Source organism: Vipera berus (assembly GCF_964194415.1).
Source record: "Vipera berus genome assembly, chromosome: 2".
Classification (NCBI taxonomy): Eukaryota; Metazoa; Chordata; class Lepidosauria; order Squamata; family Viperidae; genus Vipera; species Vipera berus.
In genome coordinates this window covers 224,052,197-224,078,461 of record NC_138203.1, presented here as the reverse complement: position 1 = coordinate 224,078,461, position 26,265 = coordinate 224,052,197, and the positions used below count along the sequence as shown (strand labels likewise).

Here is a 26,265-nt window from a genome sequence, read left to right as displayed (position 1 = left end):
ATGGATGGATACAAATTGCTCAAAAGAAACACAACTACAAAAAGAGGAGGAGGAGTTGCACTATATGTAAGAAAATACTACATATCTACAGAAATGCACATGATCAAAGATAAACATTCTCCAGAATCTATATGGGTCAATATAAAAAGAAAAAAAGTGACATTGCCATAGGGGTATACTACAGGCCACCCAACCAATCAGAAGAAACAGGTGGACTCTTTGCCAACCAGTTAACAAATGTATGTACAAAACATACCACAGTAGTAATGGGTGTTCTGTACCAGCCTGCTACCGGCCCTGCAGAAAAGGCAGGGACAACCCCTCCACAAACGGCAAGAGGCTGGAATTATGCCTAACAAATTTATTGCAACAAAAACAAACAAGACACGAACCAAGAAACAGGAGCTTAAAGAAACATGAACCATCCGAACGGTTGCCTTCAGCAAACCAGCCCTCCCAGACATTCCCCTTATATAGAGTTCAGGGCGTGGCTTCTCTCTGCCTCCTTCCGAGAAGCCCCATTGCCTTCCTCTGTTTACTCCTAATTGACTGCCTCCTGCGTCGGGCATCCTTGAACAGGGCCAGCTGTGGGTCATCTTCATCTACACTGTCAGGCTCACACAACTGGGTCTCCGTGGTGACCAAGTGGGAGGGGCCTGGCTGAGGGCTATCATCAGCAAGATCTTCAACCCCCTCAGCAAGGTCTTCAACACCCCCCTCCTCCTCTGAGTCATCCGACCAAACTGCCGAACCCACAGGCTGACCCTGAATCACAACAATGGGAGACTTCAACTACCCAGATATCAGCTAGGAGACAAACTCTGGAGCAAGCAGGAAATCAAACGGATTCCTAGCCAACAACTTTGTCATCTAAAAGGTAGAGGAGGGAACTAGAAGTAAAGCTATACTGGACCTAATTCTTACTAATAGAGAAGAAGTGATAAAGGGAGTTGAAGTTGCCAGAACCTTGGGGGAAAGTGACCATGTCTTACTGGAATTCAATATCATGCAAACACAAGCAACAGAAAATAATTCAAGCAATGTCTTAAACTTCAAAAGAGCTGATTTTACCAAACTCAGAGAGAACCTAGGAAATATTCCATGGATGAAAATCTTAAAGGGGAAAACAACTCAAGAAGTGTGGGAAACCTGAAAAATGCTATCATAAAAGCCCATTGCAGCACAATACCACTGAAAAAGAAAAACAAGAAAGTCAAGAAGAAACCAGCATGTCTGCACAAAGATCTCTCAGACAAACTGAAAGACTAAAAGGACAAGTACAAAAAGTGGAAAGAGGGAGACATAAAAAACGCTGATTATCAACAGACAGCCAGAACATGCAAAGAACAAATCAGGAAAGCAAAGGCTCAGAATGAACAAAGACTTGCAACAGAAATCACGGATAATAAAAAAAGATTTTTCAACATATTATTAATAGCAAAAAAGAAGTCAAGGAAATTGTATGTCCACTAAAGAGAGAAGATGGTAAGGAAGTAACAAGCAATAGGGAGAAAGCAGAGCTGGTTAACTCATTCTTTGCATCAGTCTTCACACAAAAAGAAATTATAGCACAACATACCAAAAAAATATTGCAAAAGACATACTAGAAACAAAAATTAAAATAAGCAAGAAAATGGTAAGAGAACACCTATCCAACCTTGACGAATATAAATCAACAGGGCCTGACAGTTCTTATTTATATATTTTATTAGTTTTTATAGGAGTAGGAAGAGGGTGGGGTCGGGATTGGAGTTGGGATTTGGGTTAGTGTTAGGGTTGGGTTGGGGCTGGGGTTAGGGTTTTTACAAATAATATTTTCAATATTAAGCAAACAACATAATGTCTGGGCTCATGTGTTTAAAGAATAAAAAAACCAGTGAGTAATAATTATCATAAACAATACATTAATTAATAGTTTGATAGTCTTCTTCTTGCTAATATATATTCAGAGTTACATATCACATTCCTTTCTCTCTAACTTGTTTTTCTAGCCATTGATAAAAATTATCCCATGTTCTAAAACACACTGAGTCTTCTTTCTCTTTTATCTTTAAAGTCATCTATCCATTTCTGCACACTCTAAAATTTTCTTAATTCTTCAGTTGGTAAATTTTCATTTTTCCAATATTGGGCAAATACAACTCTTGCTGCAGTTAGTACATGTAGAATTAAATATATACAGTCTTTCTCATAATTTGCTCCTATTATTCCTAACAAAAATAATTCTGATTTAAAGTCTATTTGTTTTTTAGTCATTTTCTCCAACCATAAATGTATTTGGAGCCAAAATCTTTTTGCTTTAGGGCATTTCCATCAGCTATGGTAATAAGTACCTGGTCTTTGTTTACATTTCCAACACTTGTTTGAAGTATTTTTAAACATTATTTGCTAATCTCACTGGTGTCATATGCCATCTGTAAAACATTTTATATAAGTTGTCTTTATGTGCCACTGCTTTAGTTAATTAAATTCTGTCACAAGATTGAATCTCCATGGAGATTTCTTTCTCCCATCTCAAACTTTTCTTCAAAGTTTTAGAAATCCTCTTTTGTAAATCCAAAAAGAAATCCTTGTCCAGGTCCTTCTTCATCTCTTGATTTGTCGTAAAAAGATTTTTAAAATCCTGCCTTTATTATTTTTATTCCACCTTCTTTTTTCCTCACAACAAAAACTCTGTGAGGTGAGCTTGGCTGAGAGAGAATGATTGGTCCAAAGTTATCCAGCCAGCTTTCCTGCTTAAGGCATCGTTCTCAAGGTTGGCAAGTCTCTCCGGGACTTCTTCCCATATGACGTGAGATAAGGCAGATGGCTGGAGGCACAATCCTTTCACACCCCCAAGTAAGATGCTTCAAAAAGGATAGAACAAAGCAAAATAAGTACATTGCAGAAAACCCATAGGTTATTCCCCCGAATTCACAACACAAACATCCCCCCACAATAGAATGGCAGAACCTGAAAAGCATAAGGAAGAAATACAGTGAGGATCTGACATGCCTTCCCCCTTAAAAAAAGAGAGACCCACCTGGAGAAGAGAAAATAATAACAGAGAGAATGAAAGGTGTCTCCCAAAACCCAGAGTTAATCTCAGTCACTCACCACGCTTGCAGCAAGAGTCCTCCAGGAGTCCTCTTGGCTCTTTTCCAAAATAAGACGCACGAACACGCTCAGAAGGCGCTCTGACTCCCAGCACCACAGGATCCAAGGAAAACTGGCAAGTTTCCAAACAAGAGACAGGAGTTCCAAATAGAAGTGACTGACAAGCAGGGAGATGAATACTTGTCTACCACACCTAATTGTCTCCACCCCTGCCTTTTATCCATAGCTGAGGGTTAGCAGCAGTGACTTTTCCACCCCAAAGACTGGCCCATAGCCTCTCACTGTTCTTCTCTTCTCAGCCTCTGCCGTGCCCATGCATCAATCACTGGCCCCATCATCCTCTCCTGAATCACTTGCTTCCAGGTACAGAGGTCTCAGCCTTTCCATCTAGAGGCTGGTGGATGGCCCAAGCTCTGCCTCTGTCCCTGGCTGCAACAGCTCCATTCCTTCATCCCCATTGGAGCTTTCAGCTAGCCCGATGCCCACTCCTGTGTTTCCTACTCTGAGTTGGCTGTGGAGTCTTCTGGCAGCCGACAGGCCACAACACCTAAAAGGCTTAGGCTTCACCCTCTTTTTATCTGCCTGCAATTTATAGGCTTCTCTAGCTTTGTCTAAGGCTTTTCTGACAACTGGCTGTGTGTTTTGCAATTGCAAGATCCATTCCTTAAGGGAAGGGATGGTAGGTTCATTGGCAGGTAGTTCAGGCATCAGGTTGAAACTCTGTCCTGTGGCCACTTGGAATGGGGTGTAACCAGTACTGGAATGCACTGCATTGTTGTAGGCTACTTCAGCGATTGGGTGCAGGTCAGTCCAATTGTCTTGTTGATAGTTTATGAAGCTCCTCAAGTATTGTTCTAGTACTGAGTTTGTTTGTTCTGTTCCCCCCCCCCATTCATTTGAAAATGATGACTGGATGACAGGCCTTGAACTGTGCCCAGTAGGTCCAAAAAGGCTCTGCAGAAATTGTAGGTGAATTTGACCCCCCCATCAGAGATCATGCATTGTGGGGCTCCATGTAGCCAATAAATGTGTTGTACAAACATGTTAGCCAAGGCTTTAGCAGTTGGAAATCTTTGGCAAGGGATGAAATGGATTTGTTTGGAGAATAAATCTGTTACTACCCAAATAACAGTGTTTCCTGCACTTTCTGGTAGCTACACAATAAAGACCGTAGAGATCTCTCTCCAGGGTGCTGAAGGATTCACAACCGCCTGTAGGAGGCCCTGCCTCTGTTTAGCTGCTGCGCAAATGGGGAAATTGGCTACATAGCTCTCAATGTCCTTTTTTAAAGATGGCCACCAAAACTGTCTCTTTATCAGATGGAGGGTTTTCACAAACCCAAAGTGCTCCGCTAGTTTTGAATCGTGGCAGAGTTGCATGAACTTTAGCCTGAGTTGTATGGATGTATAATTCCCCCCCTACCCAAGGTAATCCATCTTGCATTGAAAAGAGGTTTTTGTGACCAAGGAACCACTCATCCTTCTCTAGGGCTTGTGGCCGCCATACTGTCCAGTGGCAGGATGCTTTTTGCTTGCACCCTCATGTTGATGGGGGCTGCTAATTGCCTTCTGGGCAATAGCGGTTTAATTATTTCAGCTTTCATGCTGTTGTATTGCAGCATCCATGATAGGACATCTGCCAAAAAGTCCCCCCCCAGTAAGTATTGGAGAGTAAAATTGAATTGGTGGAAGTCCTGGGTCCATTGAGCTTCTTTATGGGACAGCTTCTTGAGGGTCTTTAATGTTTTGAGGTTTTTATGATCAGTCCAAACTTGGAAAGGGATCTTGTTCCCTTTCAGGAAGTACCTCCAGGTGAGGAAGGCCTAGCACACAACGTAAGTTTCTTTCTCCCTGACAGCCCATCTTTTTCAGTTTCTGTGAGTTTCTTTGAGGTATAGCTGCAAGGTTGTAATTGGCCTGCCTGGTTTTCCTGGAGTATTACTGCACCCACCATTACACCGCTGGCATCAGCCTGGATGACAAACTTTTTTTTCTGGATCTGGGTGTTTTATCACTGGCTCCGCAGAGAAAAGTCTTTTTAATTTATTTCTCAAATGCCGCTTGCCATTCCATAATCCATTCTAGTGGCTGGCTAGGTTTCAGCTTGTCTTCCCCTTTTTTTTTAGTAAGTTAGTAATGGGAAGCATGATATAAGTGAGGGAGGAGATGAATTGCCAGTAGAAGTCTGCAAAACTCAGAAAACTTTGCAGCTGCTTCTGGGTGCATGGTGGGGCCTACTCCAAATAGCTTGCACCTTTCCTGGGTCCATTTCCACCCCTTTGTGAGAAATCCAGTAGCCCAAATAGTCAATCTTTTCTTTGTGAAATTCACATTTCGAAAGTTTGTTATACAGTTTGGCTGCACGGAGCTTATTTAAAACTGCTCTGGCTAATTTAACATGCTCAGTGTAGATTAATATGTCATTCAGGTACACCAACCCCCCTCTTGTACAAATGCTCATGGAGGACCTTGTTAATTAGCTGCATAAACATTGTTGGCGCTCCTTGTAGCCCAAAACAGGAGTACTTTGAACTGGAAGCACCTTAGCAGGCAGTTGAAAGTGGCCTTGCACTCATCCCCATCCTTAATTCTAACCCAGTAACATGTTTCGCACAGATCTAACTTGGAGAAAATCTTTCCCTTTGAGAGGTGGGCTAGCATGTCTTTCATGAGCGGCAAGGGGTAGACATTGTCCACACATGCAGCATTCAAGCATCTATAATCCATAAAGAGACAGAGACCCATCTTTCTTTTCCTGAAATAGCACTGGGGTAGCCATTTTTGGTCTGGCCGGTTGAATGAAATCGCCCACCAAATTCTTATCTATGAATTTGCACAGTTCCTCTAACTCCCAGAGGGGGGGAGTCATCGAATAGAGCATGAGTTTTGGCAGCTTAGCTCCAGGGACAATCTCAATAGCCTAGTCTGTGGGATGGGGCGGCAATTCATCAGATCCCTTCTTGCTAAAGACCTCAGCCAGGTCCTGGTACTCCCTGGGTATGCCTTCCAATTCCCAATTGTTGATAGCTGCCACCACTTTGGGCTTGCACTTCACTTTGGTGCCACAGTGGCTATTGGGCAAGTGGGGTTTCCCTTTTGAGAATCTCAAATCTCCTGTCCTCCAGTTCACCCTTGGGTTCCATTTTTTTTAACTATGCCAGTCCTAGGATTAAGGGCCATTCCATGCCAGGGATCACTATAAAAGTCAGTCTCAGCCTTGTCCCCCATGGTAGATTTTATGGACATTGTAGCGAGGGTGGCCAGGATGCCCCTTGCAATAGACCCATCTAACTGCCTGAACAAAATTGGCTTCTTCAGCCACCTCACAGGAATCCCCAGATTAAACATCTGAGGCAGCCCGAGTCCAGTAAAGCCTTTAGGGCCACCTTCTTCTCCATCCCTGGGCTTAGCCGTTCTATGGATCTGGTAATGGGTGTGATGGGTCCACTTACCAAAAGTTCATGATTTGAGTTGCTGTCAGACATCTCTGGGCCCTTCTCCAGTGGGGTCGGAGTTCTCCCTCCCAATTTCTTGGAGGGGTGGAACTCCACAACCATGGCATTTTTCATCTCCATCTCCCTCAGGTGCTGGGGTGTGGGGTTTAACAGTTCTTCCTCCCCCCCCAGGCCAGTTTCCTTTTCTCACTGGAGTCTTCGAACAACACTCTGCAGCTTGATGGCCCTCTTTGCCACATTTAAAGCAAGCAGTTGAGTGCTGTGGGGGCTTTTGTTGCCTCTCACTTCCTCTTTGGTGGGGAACTCTCCATGCTTGACCAAAATGATGTTGATTTTGGGCTTAGTTGATCTCTGCCTCCTTGGCTAAGATGCCCCAGTCGTGGAGGTGGACAGAGGCTCCTTGGACAAAATAAGCATGATAGAGGTCATCATTCAGCCCATCCTTGAAACAACTCACTAAGATGACTTGTTTGGCAGAACCCGAAAGACAGAATGGCAGAAGCCAAAATGAAAGCATAGGAAACAAATACATTGAGGGTCTGGCACTTTTGTTCTACTTTGAGATAAATTTTTACTCACTTTTTCAAACTTGTTCCTTGAAAGGCCTCTTTCAAATAAATTATACAGGTAGTCCTCAAGTTAGGACAGCAATTGGGCTAGAATTTCCATTGTTCAACAATGTGATCATAAAACAAAATATCATATGACTGCATCATTTAGAAATGACAATCCCTGCAGTTGTTGTTGCTCTACTTAAATGATAGTGGGTCATTAAACAAACACCTCCTCACAGTTTCCTACCAGCTTCCAACAACCAAAGTCATTGGGAAGCTGGTAGGAAATTGTAAGTCCCAGGTGGCTGGCAGGCAGATCAAGTGGCTCCCGCTCAGTGGGATAGGGAGCGAAGGAATATGTGGGTGGCCAGGGAGATGGGGCACAAATGTAGTAGGGCTTCGAATGCTTCTGCCATGTGGGAGAAGGAGTGTGAGGATGCATGATGGTGAGGATGGTGTAAGTGTAGGAGGGATTGAAGTGGATATTGCCAGGTGAGAGAGGATGGGTGAATGGCAGGGGGGTAAAGTACAAGTGATGCCTATTAGTTTGAAAGAGAACAGAAGGGGGCAGAGCCTGTCCAAGTTCTGAGAAGAGGTGGAACAGATTCATTGGTCTGGCTTACATCCTGGTTTGCAAACGTTAATTTATGGCTTGGGATGTTATTGAACCCTGCAACAGTGGCTTATTTAAAAACCATGGCTTATTGCTATGGCTAAATCCATTCTCAAAGGCAATCATTCAAACTGTATTGTTAGAAAACAGTTTACGATAAAGGCAGAAATAATGACCATGGATGGAAATATAAGACAGAAGTACTTTGTAAGCTGAGAATTGTATTGGTCTATGGTGGGAAAACTTCAGAAAGAGTCTGGTATCATCTTTTCCAAGCAGCCAATTTTATTAGTGAACATACATTTTCCTTCTAATGTTAATTGAAAAAGTACAAGAAGACACAAGACAGAAGTACTATGCCTGGGAAATCTCAGAAATATGTCAACAAACCTATTAGCTCCCACTTCTACTTAATCTATTGCTTGTCTTACATGAAGGCAGAAGCCCAATTTTCCAAAACTGAGTCTTAAATCTGCCATTCAGCAAGTCATTTGGAGCTTTCTTGGGAACAAACAACTTTGGAATAGGTTTCACTGCAGCTGGCTTCCTGCTGCAGCTGGGATTATTCTGAGAATGGGTGGGAGAGAAAAAAAAGCTGCTTCCTTTTGGCTTTTTTCAATGACAAATGGGTGAGCGATTTAGCCAAGATACACACTGTCTTTTCCCCACATAATCAGTCTTTGATTCTGTTGAGTAACTGTAATCTATTTCTATGATTTTGTAATTAATTTGCAGACATTGACAAATATTTGGTTTTCTATCTGAGCTTCTAATTTATGTTTCACCAAAGTCATTGCAAGACTGCCTGATCTTGTTCATTCCTGCCAATGTCTTCGATCATGGGGAGATGTCTGCTGTTTTATATTCTGCTGGCAACAATTCCTGCTGTTGGATCTTATGATTTTCTAATAAATAATGTCAGAAATATCAAGGTAAGCATACGGAAAGGCAGATTGGTATTTATTCACTCATTTATTTATTTATTAGATTTACACCCCACCAGAATCAAATGGCTCTCAGTGACTTATTGATATTGAAACCATATGAGTTATGCATGCATTGTTTTGACATTGAACTGCTAGCAAAAGTCTCCAGTGGAAAGTCTCACTTCTCCTGGATACTGGAAATTACAAAATCTGGTATCGTGAAGTACTATTTTTGAAATTGCAGTATTACAAACCCCATTCTTTTCTGTTTCCAAAGTTTCTACTAAGTTTATGCTACAGTTTTTTAATGTATTGTACTCCAACAATACTACCTATTTTGATATTAGGCACATACACAAACACAAATTAAATGTAACAAAATATTGATCCATATATAAACAAACAATCCTAGAACTAAGGAGAAACTTCCTGACAGTTAGAACAATTAACCAGTGGAACAACCTGCCTCCAGAAGTGGTGAATGCTCCAACACTGGAAGTTTTTAAAAGACTGGCCAGCCACTTGTCTGAAATGGTACAGGGTTTCCTGCCTGAGCAGGGGGTTGGACTAGATGACCTCCAAGGTCCCTTCCAAATTATTATTATTATTATTATTATTATTATTATTATTATTATTATTATTATTATTACTATTATTATTATTACTATTATTATTATCATCATCATCATCATCATCATCATCATCATCATCATCATCATCTTAGGCTTTATTTAGTTTCTTTTCGGGTATTGTTTTATTGAACTGCTCTTCTATACTTGATTACATGATATATAGCATCACAGTGACCATCAGGAGTGACCAATCTGTACATGCCTATTAATAACAAAAAAAGTGAGAAAACTGCTAATTTATTAATGAAACAAACAGAATGGCAAGCGGTGTGTTTTCACATTCTGGAATGCAGAAATCCTAATCTATAGAGAAAGAGTTTAGCTACCATTATTTTCTAATTTGTACAGACTAGTGTTTCTTAGAGGGAACCTGAATTGGGCAAAGAATTATATGTTGGAGACCAAACTACTTTAACCCATATTTTATCTTTATAGCTGATTAAAAAAAACGAGAAGGGACAAGGGATGGAAGACATTGAGGCACATACAGATTTTGGACTTAACATGTGTGTGGGTTGGAGTCATCCCACTCCTAGTATGGCCCACTCCAAATATTTGCAATAAGAGGAACATATCTATAAGGGCTTTTCTTCAGAGGAATTAGGAGGGGAAAGGCAATTCCAGTTGGGACTATAGCGAAAGCATTATGATAAAAACCCCTCTTCTTCCACACAATAATACTGATCTAGCTCACCCCTCTATAGCATGTCAATGCCCAAATCCACATACATCCCTTGTCCTGCCAGAAGCCCAGGACACCAAATATCCTAGGGCATGAAGCCTCATTCCTCTGCTGATATCTTAAGGGCAACCTGCAGGCAATGGGGTTTGTGTAGGACAATGGGGTTTTCTCTATTATCCCTCCTCAAGACTGCATGCAGGCAATGGAAGGTCCTCAGAAAGGATTCATCCTGCAGCATCCTAGTGGCACCAAGTATCTTTTACCATGTTGGTTGTTTCACAAGCTCCAAATGCAAACAATTTAGAAATAAAAATCTTCCATAGAAATGGTGAGCCATTTGTTGTAACAAAGGGACATTTTTAGAATTGCACAGGCAATTTGAGTTATTACATTTTATGGATCATATAAAATCGTGTTTGTAAACTTCATCTGGTTCAGAAGTTGTTATTGGCTGTATTGTGCAAACCTTACACTGGCTGCCTTCCAGTGTATTCTGGCAGTGTATTTTGGCCTGTAAGGATCAAAGTAGAAGTCCAAAGTGCCAGTTCTTCCTATATCAATCTGTTCAATCAAAGAAACTATTAAACATGGGTAGGTGCATTTCAGTTAACATGGCCATCAGGTCAAAGGGCATCAGGTTGAAGAAAGCTGACAACCTTTCTCTTGAGAGCTCAATGCTTGGACTTTAGGAAGGTCAGTAGTAGGGTGGAACTTTTTAGTGGTAAAGTTATAGCATTTCTTCCCCTAGAAATGTTTCATTAATTTCTTCATCATTTTGTGAGTGACAGAATTATTTATTTATTTAATTCAATTTATATGTCACTCACTTCACTATCAAGCAATTCTGGGAGACTTACAGAAAATAGTATTTTCATCATATTCTTTCACTAGTTTTCAAAGTTTGTGTCATCAGCATAACAACAACAACAACTGGCTGATTGTATGAAAACCATAACTATATCTGCCTCTTGGAAAGGACTTGATAGCTGGATAAAAATGTCAAATCCAGTCTAAATATCTGGATGTGCAATGAAGCATAATAAAAATAAAACCATTAGTACCACCAGGGAACAACATTTTTCTATGCCAGGTTCCTTGGGAAAGACTTGATAGGTGAATCAAAATGCCAAATCTATTCCAAAGATCTGATGGACTGTGCAATAAACCATAGTAATAATAATAAAGAATACACTTATACGGCACCTAATTCTCAGTTACTCTAGGGTATTTAGAATTGTTAAAATATTTTTTAAAAAACAAAGAACATTATAACATTACATTACAAAAACAGCACAAGGCAAAGGAATAACGATGGTAAAAAGCAGTGCTTTTTTTGTAAAAGAAAAAGGTGCCGGAACTCACACATGCCATACAACCCACCTTGCCTACCCTACAAGGTTCCATTCAAAAAAGGTGCCGGAACTCCGTTCTGAGGGTTCAATGACAAAAAAAGCCCTGGTAAAAAGAATAAATCCAGAGGAAAAGAGAAAGAAAGAAAAGGACATCAATCACCCACAAAAAAGGCCTGGGCAAAGAGCCTGGTCTTTAAGGCCCTTCAAAAAAAGGTGGGAGCCATTCAAATATCAGGGGGAACCTTAGTCCAGAGAACAGGCAAAACCATTTTAGGAGCTGGGGTGGCGCAGTGGTTAAAATGCAGAATAATAATAATAATAATAATAATAATAATAATAATAATAATAATAATAATAATAATAATAATAATAATAATAATATCATCATCATCATCATCATCATCGTCATCGTCATCGTCATCGTCATCGTCATCGTCATCGTCATCGTCATCACCATCATCCTTCTGAAGTTCAGCAGTTCAAATCTCACTAGCTCAGGGGTAGGCAACCTTGGCTCTTTTATGACTCATAGACTTTAACTCCCAGAAATCCTGAGTCAGCCATGCTAAGGGGAAAGGGAGAGGTTTCCAAGCTGAGCCAGGCTGGCTCAGGAATTCTGGGAGTTGAAGTCCATGAGTCATAAAAAAGCCAAGGTTGCCTATCCCTGCACTAGCTCAAGGTTGATTCTAACTTCCATCCTTCCGAGGTTGGCAAAACGAGGACTCAGATTGTTGGCAATATGCTGACTCTGTAAACTGCTTAGAGAGGACCATAAAGCATTGTGAAGGGGTATATAAGTCTAAGTGCTATTGCTATTGAGCCTGCTTTCAGACAGACTGAAAAAGAATCTATTTAATGTAAACCCAGTATGATGTTTTATTTTGAGCTTTAAATTCTTATAAAAGCATGCTCTTAAAAAGAAGTTTGAATGACAGACTAGAACTGAAGACCCCATTAGTCATGGACCTCACTGGATAATATTGGGCCTGTTACTACCTCCCAATCTATATCCAAGAGGGTTGTGAAAAACAATGGAATTTTTCAACTTTTGGAGGAGAGATGGGATGGAATCAGTGGTGGGATTCATCTATGTGAACAACTGGTTCTCTGCATGGATGCCACTTCCAGAAGTCCATTCTGGGCCTGGGCAACAAAACAATTAGCTACCGGTTCTGCCAAAGTGGTGCGAACTGGCTGAATACCACCACTGGATATGATGCATCTAATGAGTGGATTAAATAAATATATTAATTTTATTTATTTTATTTATTTAATTAGTTTTCTATACCGCCCTATTCCCGAAGGACTCAGGGTGGTTTACCGGGGCAATATTTAAAAGACAATATAAATTAAGATAAAAATAGAATTAAAAAGAATTAAATTAATAATAGCCCAATAATAAAACAATGTTAAAACTTAAAACTAAAAACCCCCTCAGTCCAGGCCAGATAGATTGAAAAGCCAGGTTTTCAGGTCCCAGCGAAATGAGCACAGGTCGGGGGCAGTCCCGAGTTCCACAGCTAAATCATTCCAAAGGGCAGGCACGCCCACAGAGAATGCCTTCCCTCTGGGGATCACCCGCCGGCATTCCCTGACCGGCGGCACCCTAAGGAGGCCCTCCCTATGGGAGCACACAGGACGATGGGAAGTTGATGCCGGCAGCAGGTGTTCCCTTAGATAGTCTGGACCCAAGCCATTTAGGGCTTTATAGGTCATCACCAGCACCTTGAATCTCACCCGGAGGGCAACTGGAAGCCAATGCAGCTCGCGGAGAAGAGGTGTTACACGGGAGTATCGGGAGACTCCCATCACAACTTGTGCAGCCTCATTCTGCACCAGCTGAAGCCTCCGAGGGGTCCTCAAGGGCAGCCCCATGTAGAGAGCGTTGCAGTAGTCTAACCAGGAGGTCATGAGCGCATGGGTGACTGTGCGTAGGGCATCTCGGTCCAAATAGGGGCGCAACTGGTGCACCAGGTGAACCTGGGCAAAAGCCCCCCTGGTCACGGCTCCTATATGATCTTCCAAACTGAGCCATGAATCCAGGAGAACACCCAAGTTGTGAGCCCTGTCAACAGGGGGTAACACCTCACCCCCCATAGTTAACAATGGACAAAACTGGTTCTCCCGAGATGCCGGTATGCACAGCCACTCAGTCTTGGCGGGATTGAGTTGAAGCCTGTTTCTCCCCATCCAAACCCGGACCCCCTTCAGGCAACAGGACATCACGTCGAGGGCATCACTGGGTTGGTTCGGGGTGGAAAGAAAAAGCTGGGTATCATCAGCATACTGATGATACCCCACCCCGAAACCACGAATGAGCTCACCCAGCGGCTTTATATAGATGTTGAACAAGAGGGGAGAAAGAACCGACCCCTGAGGAACTCCATAAATGAGAGACCTCGGGGCGGACCTCTGCCCTCCTGTCAACACCGACTGTGAGCGGCCCAGGAGGTAGGAGCAGATCCACTGTAAAACAGTGCCCCCCACTCCCAACCCCCTGAGATGCCGCAGTAGGATACCATGGTCGATGGTATCAAAAGCCGCTGAGAGATCTAACAGGACTAGGACAGAGGAACATCCCCTGTCCCAAGCCCGCCAGAGATCATTCACCAGCGCGACCAATGCCGTCTCCGTGCTGTACCCGGGCCTGAAGCCCGATTGGTACGGGTCTAGATAATAGACAGATAATAGACAGATGAATGTTGCAGCAATGCATATTCTAAGGTAAAGAATTATTATTATAAATATATCAAAACATTTACTATAACATAAATTTATTTAGTCATTTAAATTTGACTAACAATGAATAAAAATTTATTTTTATTACTTTTTTTCCATTACAGAAAAGAAATGTTGCAGATGCTGTAAGTATTCTCTTTTTTTATGAGCCTTGTGCTGGAAAACCTTTCATCCTATTACACTGATTTTGAGCTGAACTGCAGTATTCATATACATGCTCTAGTTTGGGTTACCTTTTTTTTAGTCCAGACATTGCAGATACTGAAAGCTGCTGCATGTTAGAAACTGTGGAGCATTGGCAAAATGCCTTCCAGTTTCACTTTGTAAGGCTCTTGAATTGAGATTTTGTTGCATGCTTTAGGTGAGAAGTGTATGCATAATGGCTCCAAGCTCTGTATCAAAAGATTCTACATGATTTCCTTTCATTAAGCTTGAAAAAATTGTCTGTAAGAATTGTGCACCATAAAAATGAGACTAATATATATTGGAAGACCAGATTGTAATATCTTGATCCTGTGTTGCTTTTACTAGTATATGTATTTATGTATCTACAGTATTTATATCCATGTAACCAAAAACGTTTAAGTTGGGATAAAATGGAAAGTCTAATGGTAGCACTATTAGTCTTTTTTGAATGTCAGTACATATTGAGAAAATGGATACATATTTGTTGTTTTTTCTAGTTTTCATTGTGCCATTAAAACTTTGTTCTGAACTTCTGTTTGAGTTATACCAATCTTCCCAATTTGAAACTGGTTAATGTCTTTCACTAACCCACCAAGTAAATGCTCATTTTTCCAGAACACGGTTGGCATCGATATGCATAGCATGAACATTGATTCCCATATTACCTCTCGATTTGCTCATAATGTCATCACCAGTCGGGCCATCAACCTTGGCAATGTATCTAAGGAAGCCTTCTTTGATGTGGAGCTGCCAAAGACAGCATTCATCACAAGCTTCACCATGTATGTACATCTATTTTCCCAAATGACTGAGTTGTGAACAGACTACCCAATTTGGCCTTCATGGAGTCATTGCCTTAGGTGAAAAAAGTAGAAATTAAGTGTAAGTCTGCACCTTTGATTTCAGCTTTCAAATATGTGAACTAGCTCAATTTTGGAATTAAATTATCTCTCAATTTGCAAAGAGCCTTCTCTGTCTGTCTGCCTGTCCCTCTGTCTATCAAATTTATAACTACCCATCTCACTACCCATTTCTACCCATGTAGAAATGATTCTGAGCAGTATACAATAAATATAATAAAAGAGACGATAAAGCCCCCCACAAAAATACTAGAGGGAAAGATAATTTTATGTATCCCCATCAAATGGAATGGGGTTTGTTCATTCTTAGGGTCCTAACTGATTACATGTTTGATGTCTAGTAGTAACTGCATTATTCTTTCATAATATTGTAGAATAGGGAAGATTAATCTGTGATCTCCAGATTATTTCAATTCCCACAGGACCCTGTGAGCTGTAGTTTAATCTTTGGGGAGGGCCACAAACTTCCCAGCTCTCTAAGAGACACTCCTTTTGAATAACAAATTCCATTTAAAAAAATAAAAACGTAATCACATTTTTATTCTATTTGGCCGAAGAGAGTATTGGAAAACATGTTTTAAATAAGCAATTGCCTAACTAATCTCTCTTTTTATTTTGTGATGAACAAAGTCTAACTGCTGCTTCTTTCTGTGCACTGTCTAAAAATGCCAGTGATTGAACATGGTCTTTGTAGAGCACATGCCTCACCACAGAGCTAAGACTTCCCTTTCGCAGAACATCAATTACAGTTGGGTGTTTTCTTCATAATTGTCCTGTGTTTAATTGCAGTTGTCTAATCTTTAAGACAATTGTGATAGAAATGTTTTCCCTTTAAAGTAAATCATATGAAGGGATATATAAAAAAAAATTGGTGCACTGAAAAGAGAAAGACCAGAAATATTTTCATGTATAGAATACTTTTTCTTTCCTAGGACAATTGATGGTATGACATATCCAGGAACTATAAAGGAAAAAGAAGCTGCTCAAAAACAGTACCAACAAGCGGTTTCAAAAGGACAGACAGCTGGTCTAGTAAGGTAAGATTTTTTTAAAAAAAATCCTGGTGATTTATTTCAGGATGACAAAGAGAGAGAAATGTATGGATTTGTACACAGATTCTTGGAGGAAGTGTTGACTGTTGCACAGTTATTTCAACAAATTGCTAGTGGGCAAGAATAAATATGTTCAATACTATTTGTAAGTCCAGATTGTGCGTTCAATGAAGCATACATGCACAAGGACTGTACTGTTTGATGTACCAACATCAAAAAAAATACCATTTTGAATGAGAAAGGATGAGAAAGTTTATAACTATTTACAGATCCATTATGTAAGGAGAGGAGAATTTATCATTTTTTCTTATTTATTTTTTCAGTATCCAGCCAGGGTGGATTTTTTTTCTATGTTTAATGTTTTGATGATTACTTTTACTTTTTACTTTTTCATACACATTTTTTTCTTTTTCTTTTTGTTGTTATTGTTGGATATATGTTTTTTTTCTCTTTTTTTCTATATTGTAACTTATTCCCATTGATAAAACATAATAAATATATATTAAAAGAAATACCATTTTGGAGGGATATAGGAGCTCCGTTTCTCACAACTTGACTTTTTTTTGTTTAATTTCACTGACGTTTAACTTTTAAAAATTATTCCTTTAAATTAAAAAATACTAAAATGCATTTTATTTTAATGCAATGGTATATATGCTCAATTGAAAAACTGGGCCTTTCTAGAGCTTCCGGGAGGAAGACAGAAAAATTTACTGTTTCAGTCAATATTGCATCATCCAGTGAAGTGGTTTTCGAGTTGGCCTTTGAGGAGCTGCTGAAACGAAGATTTGGCTATTATGAGATGTTCATAAACGTCAACCCAAAGCAGATTGTCAAGAACTTTGAGGTAAAGTACTTCTGAACTTACACATTGATGGTGTTTTTTCAGAGTGGACTTAAATGAGTGGACATAATCTTATGCAGAATTGACTTGGGAGGCCGGTGTGTGGTGTAGTTGGTTCACATGGTGTGGTAGGATGGAGGGTTTGTTGTCACTGTGTGTTGGGGGCAGAGAGCACGGGGGGTGGGAGGCTCAGTTAATCTCAATGTACACATGTTGTACTTTGACAATAAAGGTTTATTTATTTATTTATTTAGTACACATTTTATAATTTTCATTACTATACCTTTATGCTGCTTAAGATGACAGTAAGAACAGATAGTAACTGTTCTTCTCAAGATCCAAAGAAAGATTTAGAAACTAACATTAGTATGGGTCCTCTTTGGTGGCCACTTCCTGAATTTGTCAGTGAATTTGTCAGTGACAGCATGACTCAAATTAACATTTCAGATTGAAGTCAACATCTTTGAACCCCAGGGCATCAGTTATTTGGAAGCTGAAGGTTCATTCATCACCAATGACTTGTTACCGGTCTTACAGAAGTCTTTTTCAGGAAAAAAGGTATACTAGATAACAAACTGAGCCAAAATGAGTTTGATTTGTTTTATAACAAAACAGGAAGCTTCAACACTGGTTTATTTTATTTAATTAAAGTATTTCTACTGCTGCTGATCTCATGTGTAACGACTCTGTATGGCTCACAAAACCACATCAAAACCAAAGTAAACAATAAAACTAACCACCAAAAAGCCTAAGCGAATCCTGATCGATGCTTCCTAACTCATCAGCAGACATAGGACTCCATCATTTTATCTCTGTGTTTGGGGAAAGAGCCAGCTGTTGTTTGGCTTCTGGAAAGCTTAAAAAAGAAGGAGAAACTGACAGATCTCATGAGGAAGGCTGTTCCCTAGAACGGGGGCTGCTATAGAAAAGATATGCTTTCTAGGACCTTCTAGGAAATTAAGGGAATATATTAAGGGAATAATATATACACTGGACATGAAAAACCAATAATTAAACTGGAAGTGTAGAACAGGCCCACCGTTCCAAACTGTGCACCATAGTGCCTGCTGGCACCACAGCGAATTCTCAGGGATGCTGTGGGATTATTTTACTACTTAATAATCTTGTAGTAGAGTAGACCTGACAAGGAAACCAAAGCCATAAAGGTCAGTGCTCCTTTTTTTTGTAAAGCTTTAGTAAACTTGCAAGTCTGAATACACTTCCCCCCCCCTCCCCACCTTTATTTTAAAATGAACTAAGGAGGGTTTGTCTGAAATGGTTACTCATATTGCATTCTGGACCTGGGCACAAGCCGCTTTTATCTGACTGTTGCTTCAGTAGTGCCATGGTGCAGTTTGGGAACTGCCAAGGTTCTGTGAAAAATTTACTGAGACACTTAAGGACGCATTAAAGAGAGAAGGTTTGGGACCCTCTTAACTAGGCAGTTATTTGAGGGAGTAACATGAAGGCTTAGATTGTTTCATGTGCAAGGTGTTAACTTCTCTGTGAAGCATGTATTCATATTTATAGATCCCCACTGAACATAGATTGCATATGAATGGTTAAATCTGTTAAATTTATATCTGAGTATTTATAGGTGTGCATGTGCATACATTGTGTTTTCAGGGTCATGTTTCTTTCAAGCCAACTCTGGATCAACAACGGACCTGTGTAGACTGTCTAACAACACTACTGAATGGAGATTTTATTGTAAAGTATGATGTAAACAGAGAAACTTCAGGAAACATACAGGTAAGCAGGAGTTAGTTAAATGGATGTGCTAATTGTATCTTATATACTTCATACATTTTTTACCTTCTTATTTTTCAGATTGTCAATGGATACTTTGTACACTTTTTTGCACCAAAAAATATTTTACGTTTGTCTAAGAACATTGTTTTTATCATTGATGTCAGCGGGTCCATGTTGGGACGTAAACTGAAACAGGTAACCCAATATTTTAAAGTCAGTTTCAAGGACAACTAATGCTCTAATTAGCAGAAAGGCTCTCTCAGTTTGCCTCATTACTTTTCTTTGCCAGCACTCTTGCATCCCAGTTATGTGGCCATGATCATGTGATTTAATACTGGCCCCTTTTAGATGTGCATAGCACATGCCACGCAGCATATAAAAAGGAGGACTTCATTCACACAGTAGCTGCCATCATCTCACCTTTTTTTATCCCCTCCAACTCACATCAAACTTCATGACTGAAGGGAAAAGGCAAGAGGTAAGCAGCAGTCAGACTGCTGCTGAGACAGACTATAGTCAGACTGCATTTTAACATGGAACTCATATTTGAATCTTATGCCAATTGAAGGTCTCCTATACAGAGGTTCTCAATGGTATGGAGAAGAGATTTTGGAGGATGGCACATCTTCTGGCCTATTGCAAGAGTGCCACTTCCTGTCTGTCATTGGAAACTGTACCTCCTTGGCTATTCTTGCTGGGAGTTAAGATGGAACAAGAGGAACTGGACAGTTTATGCACTCTGTTTCTTCTAATGTTTTAGTTGTTTTGGTCATGAAAATATTTATCTTGTGGAAGGCCATTTCCAGGAAAATGATCTTTCCCTTAGGACACAAAACTAAAGGGTCTCTCTCCACCCTTGTGCAGAGGAAAATGACCTTTATTAATACATCTCCCTCCTTTTGAAAGTTAGGAATCCCTTACTGGCTTTTAATATGTTTCATCCATAATAATATCAAGACATTAATGTTTCTATGGCTAGAACTTTCACAAACCCTGTGCTTGGAGCAGAATCAAAAAGATGCAATTTGGTAGGTGGTGCCATGCCCCCCCAAAAATGAGGTCCATAACAAAGGGCTTCCAGAAAGGCTATGAGTGCCTAATCCAGAAAAGGCACCAAGGCCAACCAAAGGGGGAGGTTCTGGGCCAATCTAGAATTCTAAAATGGCTTGGGGATAAATCCCATCAGTTGCCACCAGTATGGACAATAGAAAGGAAGTGTGGGACTGGTAATCCAGAATGTGTCTCCAGAACCAAACTGCCTATTTTTGTTATGAATCCTAAACTATATCCTAGTTTATACAGCTTTTCCATAGTTGATTGTGCCTCTGTATATAGCCAAACTGAGTTCTTGTATAAATGAAAATAATTGCTGAAAGTAACCAAGTTAAACTTGTATATCTTTATCAAGGTTCTTGCTTTAAGCATTGTTCTAATGTTTAATTTTAGACAAAAGAAGCACTGCTAAAAATATTAGAAGATATAAAAGAAGAGGACTACATAAATTTTGTACTGTTTTGGGGTGATGTACACAAATGGAAAGACACTTTAATCAAAGCCACTCCTGAGAACCTGGCAGAAGCAAGACGTTATGTTCAGCAGATTGCTATAGATGGATGTATGTTTTGTGGTGAAATGGACTGAATTTATTTAATTGTATTAACTAATAACATTTGCAGTTTCTTTATAGCAGGGTAGCATGTAAATTCCAGCAAGGGAAGAAAATGGTGGGGGGTTCAATTTTCAGGGGACAGAATAAACTTCACCTATCTTTCATTATTTATTTATTTTTATGCATCTATATCCTGAGTGTCATTAAAAAAAGATGGATAACAACAATAACATCACCTCTTTATTATGTGTAATCCAATTAATATCATCTAAAACAGTGTTTCTCAACCTTAGCAATTTTAAGATGTTGGGACTTCAATCCCCAGAATTCCGTAGCCAGCATCTTAAAGTTGCTAAGGTTAGAATCAGTAATCTAAAAACCTGATGAGATTCTCTGTGGGGAGAATTGCAAGGGCTTCAAAAACTGCATGTCCCTGTTCCCTGAGATAAGGACATAAAATGAACAAATGAAGGAGACACAAACAGTGCTGAATATTATGTTAGTGAATCAGGATACACCTGTAATTTTATCACAGAGAGTCTGCATGGCAATTGCCTCATAATGGATGTTGAAGGCCACCTGGTGACATCCACAGTGTCATGCCATAAGCTCTCTCCCTTTTAGTTTTCTGTGTCAAATATAAAAAGGGGGGTTGTGTTTCAACACTGCATTGCTGATTTTGTTGCACTGATTCTCCATGTCCGTCCCTGCCACAGTGCCCTGGTCTATTAGTCTCCTTCATTTCCAATTTGTCCTGACATAAATGCACACATCTTTGATGTGTTTCTGTATGTGAATGTATATCAGTGTCTTATATGAAATCAGACTATTGCCCAGTGGTGGGATTCAGCCAGTTCGTACCATTTCTGCAGAATTGGTAGCTAATTTTTTGTTGCCCAGGCCCAGAATGGACTTCCAGAAGCGGCATCCACACAGAGAGCCGGTTGTTCACATATTTGAATCCCACCATTGCTATTGCCCCTTGGAGCGGAGTATAGGTTTGACTAGCTAAGCTAATAGCTCTCCAGGGTTTCACGGATATCTTTTGAAGTACCACAGTCTGAGATTCTAGCCAAAGATTAAATATAAGAGATGTAGCATATTGCTCTACTGCAGGATTTTGTAAGCTGTAATACTGCATGAGCTCAGCCATAGATTTGACTTACCCTCATTTCTTAGATATAATAGCTTGAAGGAAAGAAAGACAATTTTAAAGAATAGATATGGCACACAGAGAAAGGAAAAACAAATTTTATCATGGAAGCCCAGCTGTTGGTTGAATGTTACAACATTCTCTTTCATTATATAAACCTGTAAATACAAGTGCAAGTGTGTGGAGTATAGTATTACAGAATATAGAATAACACAGTTGGAAGGGACTTAGAGATCTCCTAGTTGAAGCAGAAAATCCTATACCATTCCAGACAAATGGCTGTCCAATTAATTCTTAAAAATCTCCAGTGGTGAAGTATCCACAACTTCTGGAGGCAAGCCGTTCCCCTGATTAATTGTTCTCACTATCAGAAAATTTCTCCTTAATTCTAGGTTGGATGTCTCCTTGATAGGTTTCTGTCCATTGCTTGTCCTGCGATCAGGTGCTTTGGAGAATAGGTTGACCTCCCTCTTCTCTGTGACAATCTTTGAGGTATTTATTTTCAATTTGTGCACTTTTATTCCAGGGACAAATCTTAATGCTGGTTTAATGACTGGTATTGAACTGCTGAATGAAGCTCACAAAAATGGTTCTTTGCCTGAAAGAAGTGCTTCCTTAATTATTATGTTAACAGATGGCAGACCAAATAAAGGTAATTTTCTTGACAAGCAAACTTGGCTAATATTCTGGAACTAGCTTTGGGTTTCATATTTTATTCTTACATAAATTAATCTCTGTATTTGACATATACATTTAACACTAATCATTGTTTATAAAAATACTGATCAAATCATGTATTTAACAATGGTTTTTGCAGAGGTAAACATAGTATGCAATTATTTAGGAAATTTGAAGAGAATTTCACCTTAATGAAGAATAAACCATTTAACCATGCTTAGAGTCCCTTCATTCTTCTGGCTTCAATGAGAGGGAACAAGTAATAAATTCTTCAGTAAAACATCATTTCTCATTTTATCAAACCCAGAAAACTATAGCTAATGCATAGCTAACAAAGTGCTAAGCTATGGTTTACTAAATTCCCAGTTATTGAATATATCACAGTTGGCCATATTTACAAAACCAAGACCAAATTACTTTATGGATTAATTTGATGTGCAAAACCAGCCAAACTAATGAACAAACTTTGAACAAACTATGTTATAATGTCAACTTTAAACCATACTTGTTCATTGTAGCTTCTTCATTGTACAAATCATTGCACACAAAAAAGACATAGAACTGGTTCCTGTTAGTTCATGTGTTCATATAAATGGAAAAACAAAAAGGGGTTGGGTGTGCCAAAAAATTATTCAGTTCTCAACCTAAGCAAAATACAGTGTGCTGCTTTGTTTATATGAACCACAATTATATGTCAACTGAACTATAGAAAGTGTTCAACGGGAAACTGCTGTCCTGAGTGACAATTCTGATTTCAAAAGCAAGCCATGCTGCAAATTCATACTAAGCTGAGTTTTTATTACTTGGGGAAGTATAAATCAAATAGGAACAACAAAAATATAATTTTAAAAAAATATATGTTAAATATTTGTGTGTTTTCCTGTAGGAGAAGTAAACACAGACATAATTTTAGAAAATGTCAGAAACGCAATTCAAGGAAAATATCCTTTATATAATCTTGGGTTTGGCTATGATGTGGACTATGCATCTTTAGAAAAGATGGCATCAGAGAACAATGGCTTGGCTCGGCGTATCTACGAAGATTCCGATTCTGCTCTGCAGCTGCAGGTTTAAATGATTCAACATTCATACAAAATAATGGATAAAAATAGCTATGATATAATTGTTTTACTTTTAAGTTTATAAAAAAAATTAAGTCCAGCAGTAACATCCTTTTCTATATGATCATGGCTTGGGAGATCAGCACAAGACATTGTGGGCTGTTCCCTGACACCACTGGATGACATCGCCAGGGCTCGCTGCCTTGGAAGAGTGAGGAAAATTCTCAGGGATGACTCACACCCTGGACGGTATCTCTTTACCCTCCTACCATCGGGTAGGAGATATAGGAGTATAGCCAGCCACACCAACAGGCTGAAAAACACCTTTTATCCATGGGCTGTTAGGCTTTTGAACGAGAAATAACTTGTGTGAATTTTATGCAGAACTGACTTGGGAGGCCGGTGTGTGGTGTAGTTGGTTCACATGGTGTAGTAAGATGGAGGGTTTGTTGTCACTGTGTGTTGCGGGGTGGGAGCACAAAGTGAGGCTCAACTAATCTCAATGTATACATAGTTGTACTTTGACAATAAAGATTCATTCATTCATCAGACCAGTCAGAGAGGTCCCACAATGACTTCTACAGTGCAATAGCAGAAAGATTGATGGAAGGGAGCTGTCCTTTAGGCTTATATTACAGTGCCACAGGGCATGTTATGTTGGCTTGTTTTGGTAGCTGAGCAAGTCTTATCTACTTCCCTCGGAGCCAGTGACTTGTGCCTTAACAGCCACCTCTACAGGGTAGTGACAGTGCAAAGTGCAAAGATACCTTTATATCCCACGTTTATTTTTATTTTTTTATAAACAACTCAAGGCAGCGAACCTCCTCCTATTTTCCCCACAACAACCAACCTGTGAGATGGATTGAGCTGAGAGAGAGAGAGAGGTGATTGGCCCAAAGTCTTAGGCTTTCATGCCTAAGGCAGGACTAGAACTCACAGTCTCCTGGTTTCCAGGCCAGCACCTTTACCACCATTGTTAGTAAAGAATGGAATTTAATAGGGCGTCAATTTCCCCGACAAACTGTCAAGCTGAACTTTTACTGATGTTTGAGTCAATATGTTTCTGTATTTGCTTTTTAAAAAAATTCTGTTTGATTTGCCTTTAGGGCTTTTATGATGAAGTGGCCAATCCTTTACTTACTGAAGTGGAGTTACAGTATCCTGAAAATGCCATCTCTGATCTGACTCAAAATCATTTTAAACACTATTATGACGGTTCTGAAATTGTTGTGGCAGGACGCATCATAGATGATGTTCTCAACAGTATTACTGCAGATGTGAAAGCTCATGGGGTAAATACAAGATTGGATTCTTCTCCACTCATGGAGGGAGACAGCAGCCCATCCATAATATAGTGGTTCCCTATTTGAAAGGGTCATATAAATGGGAACTTGTCATTCAAAGCAGAACAACTCATCTATTCAAACATAGACCAAGGAGTTATTTCAATACTTTCCATATTTGGCATTCAGTAAGCAGTAAGCAGAAAGTAGAGGACAGGAAGGCCTGGAGGAACATTGTCCATAGGGTCGCAATGGGTCGAACACGACTTCGCAACTAACAACAACAACAAAGCAGAAAGTGTACAGTATGTGTGCCAGAGTCTGTTTGTATGTGTCTACATAGGAGACTTAAATGAACATTCTGCTTCTGGATCTTCCAGAGTCCTAAAAGGGTAAGGAAATTGGGGTGTTCAGCCACATAGCCACATTTATGGCCAGTTCCATAGTTCCAAAATCCACGGCCACTTTTTACAATGGTTTTGCCCATCCATGGCAAAACTAGACCCAAAGAGTACTATTGGTTCACTTACTGGCCATGGCATTTGCTTAACAACTATAGATTTGCTTAATGACCATTGTAAAAAAGTTTGTAAAATCAGGTTGGTCTAACCCACTTTAGACATGTAAATGTGAAGAGCAGGCTCTTTTACTGTCATATGTCAAAGACTACCTATAGATGTTGCCCCTGCTATATAGTAAACTATTACTATAAATCTAATCAATCTGAACTGCTGTCATACAAATGAATCAGTAAGAAAAGCTTTTCTTTTAAAAATTTCTAACAGGCTGAAGATGACCTAACTTTCTCTGAACAATCAGATATTAATGAGACAGCCAAAGCTTTTGAAGAACAAAAGTACATATTTGGGAATCACACTGAGAGACTTTGGGCTTACTTAACCATTCAACAGCTTTTGGAAAAACGGTAATGAAGAATATTTTCCTCATCATACTCTAGTTTAGAAATTTTATAAAAGCATCCTCTATTCAATCCAATCAATTAACAATCCTAAGCAGAATAGAATAGAATAGAATAGAATAGAATAGAATAGAATAGAATAGAATAGAATAGAATAGAATAGAATAGAATAGAATAGAATAGAATAGAATAGAATAGAATAGAATAGAATAAAATAGAATAGAATAGAATAGAATAGAATAGAATAGAATAGAATAGAATAGAATAGAATAGAATAGAATAGAATAGAATAACAAAGTCGGAAGGGAGGTCTTCTAGTCCAACCCCCTGCTCAGGCAGGAAACCCTATACAATTTTAGACAGTTGTTTGCCCAATCTCTTCTTAAAAACTTCCAGTGTTGGAGCATTCACAACTTTTGGAGCCAGGTTGTTCCACTGATTAATTGTTTAACTGTCAGGAAATTTCTCCTTAGTTCCAAATTGCTTCTCTCCTTGATTAGTTTCCATCCATTGCTTCTTGTCCTGCCTTCAGGTGCTTTGGAGAATAGCTTGACTCCCTCTTCTTTGTGGCAATCTCTGAGATAGTGGAACACTGCTATCATGTCATCCCTTGTCCTTCTCTTCATTAAACTAGACATACCCAATTCCAGCAATCATTCCTTGTATGGTTTAGCCTCGAGACCTCTAATCATCTTTGTTGCTCTTTTCTGTACTCTTTCTACAGTCTCAACATCTTTCCTACATTGTGGTGACCAAAACTGGATGCAGTATTCCAAGTATGGCCTTATCAAGGCATTGTAAAGTGGTATTAACACTTCAC

General features: G+C 39.6%; 1 protein-coding gene across 1 annotated transcript in view; it reads left to right on the top strand.

The window, feature by feature from the left end:
- Window positions 1-7,540: 7,540 nt before the first annotated feature.
- LOC308662912 (inter-alpha-trypsin inhibitor heavy chain H3-like) overlaps window positions 7,541-26,265 on the top strand; it is a gene marked incomplete at both ends in the record, with an annotated part of 40,129 nt that continues 21,404 nt past the window's right edge. Inside the window, 14 exons of the mRNA XM_081319056.1 lie at window positions 7,541-7,596; window positions 14,153-14,173; window positions 14,293-14,371; window positions 14,850-15,016; window positions 16,027-16,131; window positions 16,831-16,993; window positions 17,438-17,548; window positions 18,617-18,742; window positions 18,821-18,937; window positions 20,189-20,357; window positions 22,031-22,156; window positions 23,084-23,250; window positions 24,350-24,535; window positions 25,312-25,451. Coding sequence (XP_081175182.1) covers window positions 7,541-7,596; window positions 14,153-14,173; window positions 14,293-14,371; window positions 14,850-15,016; window positions 16,027-16,131; window positions 16,831-16,993; window positions 17,438-17,548; window positions 18,617-18,742; window positions 18,821-18,937; window positions 20,189-20,357; window positions 22,031-22,156; window positions 23,084-23,250; window positions 24,350-24,535; window positions 25,312-25,451 — 1,733 coding nt within the window. The remainder of the gene's footprint in view (window positions 7,597-14,152; window positions 14,174-14,292; window positions 14,372-14,849; window positions 15,017-16,026; window positions 16,132-16,830; window positions 16,994-17,437; window positions 17,549-18,616; window positions 18,743-18,820; window positions 18,938-20,188; window positions 20,358-22,030; window positions 22,157-23,083; window positions 23,251-24,349; window positions 24,536-25,311; window positions 25,452-26,265) is intronic.